Source organism: Octopus sinensis, linkage group LG8, assembly GCF_006345805.1.
Source record: "Octopus sinensis linkage group LG8, ASM634580v1, whole genome shotgun sequence".
Lineage (NCBI taxonomy): Eukaryota > Metazoa > Mollusca > Cephalopoda > Octopoda > Octopodidae > Octopus > Octopus sinensis.
In genome coordinates this window covers 32,103,469-32,104,579 of record NC_043004.1, presented here as the reverse complement: position 1 = coordinate 32,104,579, position 1,111 = coordinate 32,103,469, and the positions used below count along the sequence as shown (strand labels likewise).

Genomic DNA, 1,111 nt, shown 5'->3' with positions numbered 1-1,111 from the left:
TGCAAGAAATGCTGAAGACTAAAAGAGATAAAAATTTGCGCAATACAAATGCGAACCCATTCTCAATGTGTGACGGTGTGTTGATGTACGCACAAAGAGTCGTAGTGCCAGCCACACTACAAAAGCGATTACTGAAGGAATTTCACATTGATCACCCAAGGGTTTCGAGAATGGAATCGTTAATGAGACCTTATGCATATTGGCCAACAATGGACCATGACATTGAAGAACTAGTGAAAGTATGCCGAGGGTGTGCTCTAGCTGCAAAAGCACCAACCACTAAATGGCAATCGTGGCCCAAAAACAGATATGCCATGGCCCAGACTGCATGTTGATTGCGCAGGTCCACTTAAGGGTTCATATTACCTTGTTGTAGTGAACAGTTTTTCAAAGTGGCCTGAAGTGCATAAGTGTAAAAAGACAGTAAGTCTTTTACACGAATTTTTCGCCAGATATGGTATTCCTGAAACCATTGAGTCTGATAATGGGACTCAATTTACTTCAGACGAGTTCAGGAAATTTTGTAAAATGCTCGTTATCGAACATGTCACCACCCCGCCGTATCATTCTAGGTCAAACGGACAAGCGTTTTATGACACTTTCAAGAGGGTCATAAAAAAGGCAAACAATGAAGATATGAATGACCTTGCACTTCAACAATTTCTAAGCGTGTACCGAGTAACACCTAATGCAAACACTCCGTCTGGAATGTCAAACGCAGAATTGTTGTTTGCTAGAAATCGTGCAATACTTCTCTGGGGATTTCATTGCTCGTGACTGTTTTTTTCTGTGAATCTTTTTTAAAGATGGTTAATATGTCATTTATGTTCGACATTTTCCCTTTTACCAGGAATAACATTCTTCCAATTTGTTTAATAATTACACCGTTCTCATAGCTTTCTTTTACTATAACTAAAGGTTTTAAAAAAACAAACTTTGTTACCTAACTTGAAGAATTTTAGAGTATTTTTTTGTTCACCTTTTTTCTATTTTCACCCGGTATCAATTTAGCAAAAACGGATCATTGAATCCTTAGTCAAAGCAGGTAATATAGTGTTGCTAAAAGTGAGTTCGACATTTCAGCGATACCAGATACATTAAAAAAGAATTC

At 37.8% G+C, this 1,111-nt stretch overlaps 1 protein-coding gene across 1 annotated transcript; it reads left to right on the top strand.

Moving 5' to 3' along the window:
• The first annotated feature begins 309 nt into the window (after positions 1 to 309).
• LOC115214787 (uncharacterized protein K02A2.6-like) lies at positions 310 to 777 on the top strand. The gene has a single exon (XM_029783818.1). The coding sequence runs from the start codon at positions 310 to 312 to the stop codon at positions 775 to 777; it is 468 nt and encodes a 155-aa protein (XP_029639678.1).
• Positions 778 to 1,111: the final 334 nt, after the last annotated feature.

What these genes read in the sequence shown, in the direction of transcription:
- LOC115214787 (XM_029783818.1), top strand. Translation starts at nt 310, where the DNA reads ATGCCATGGCCCAGACTGCATGTTGATTGCGCAGGTCCACTTAAGGGT.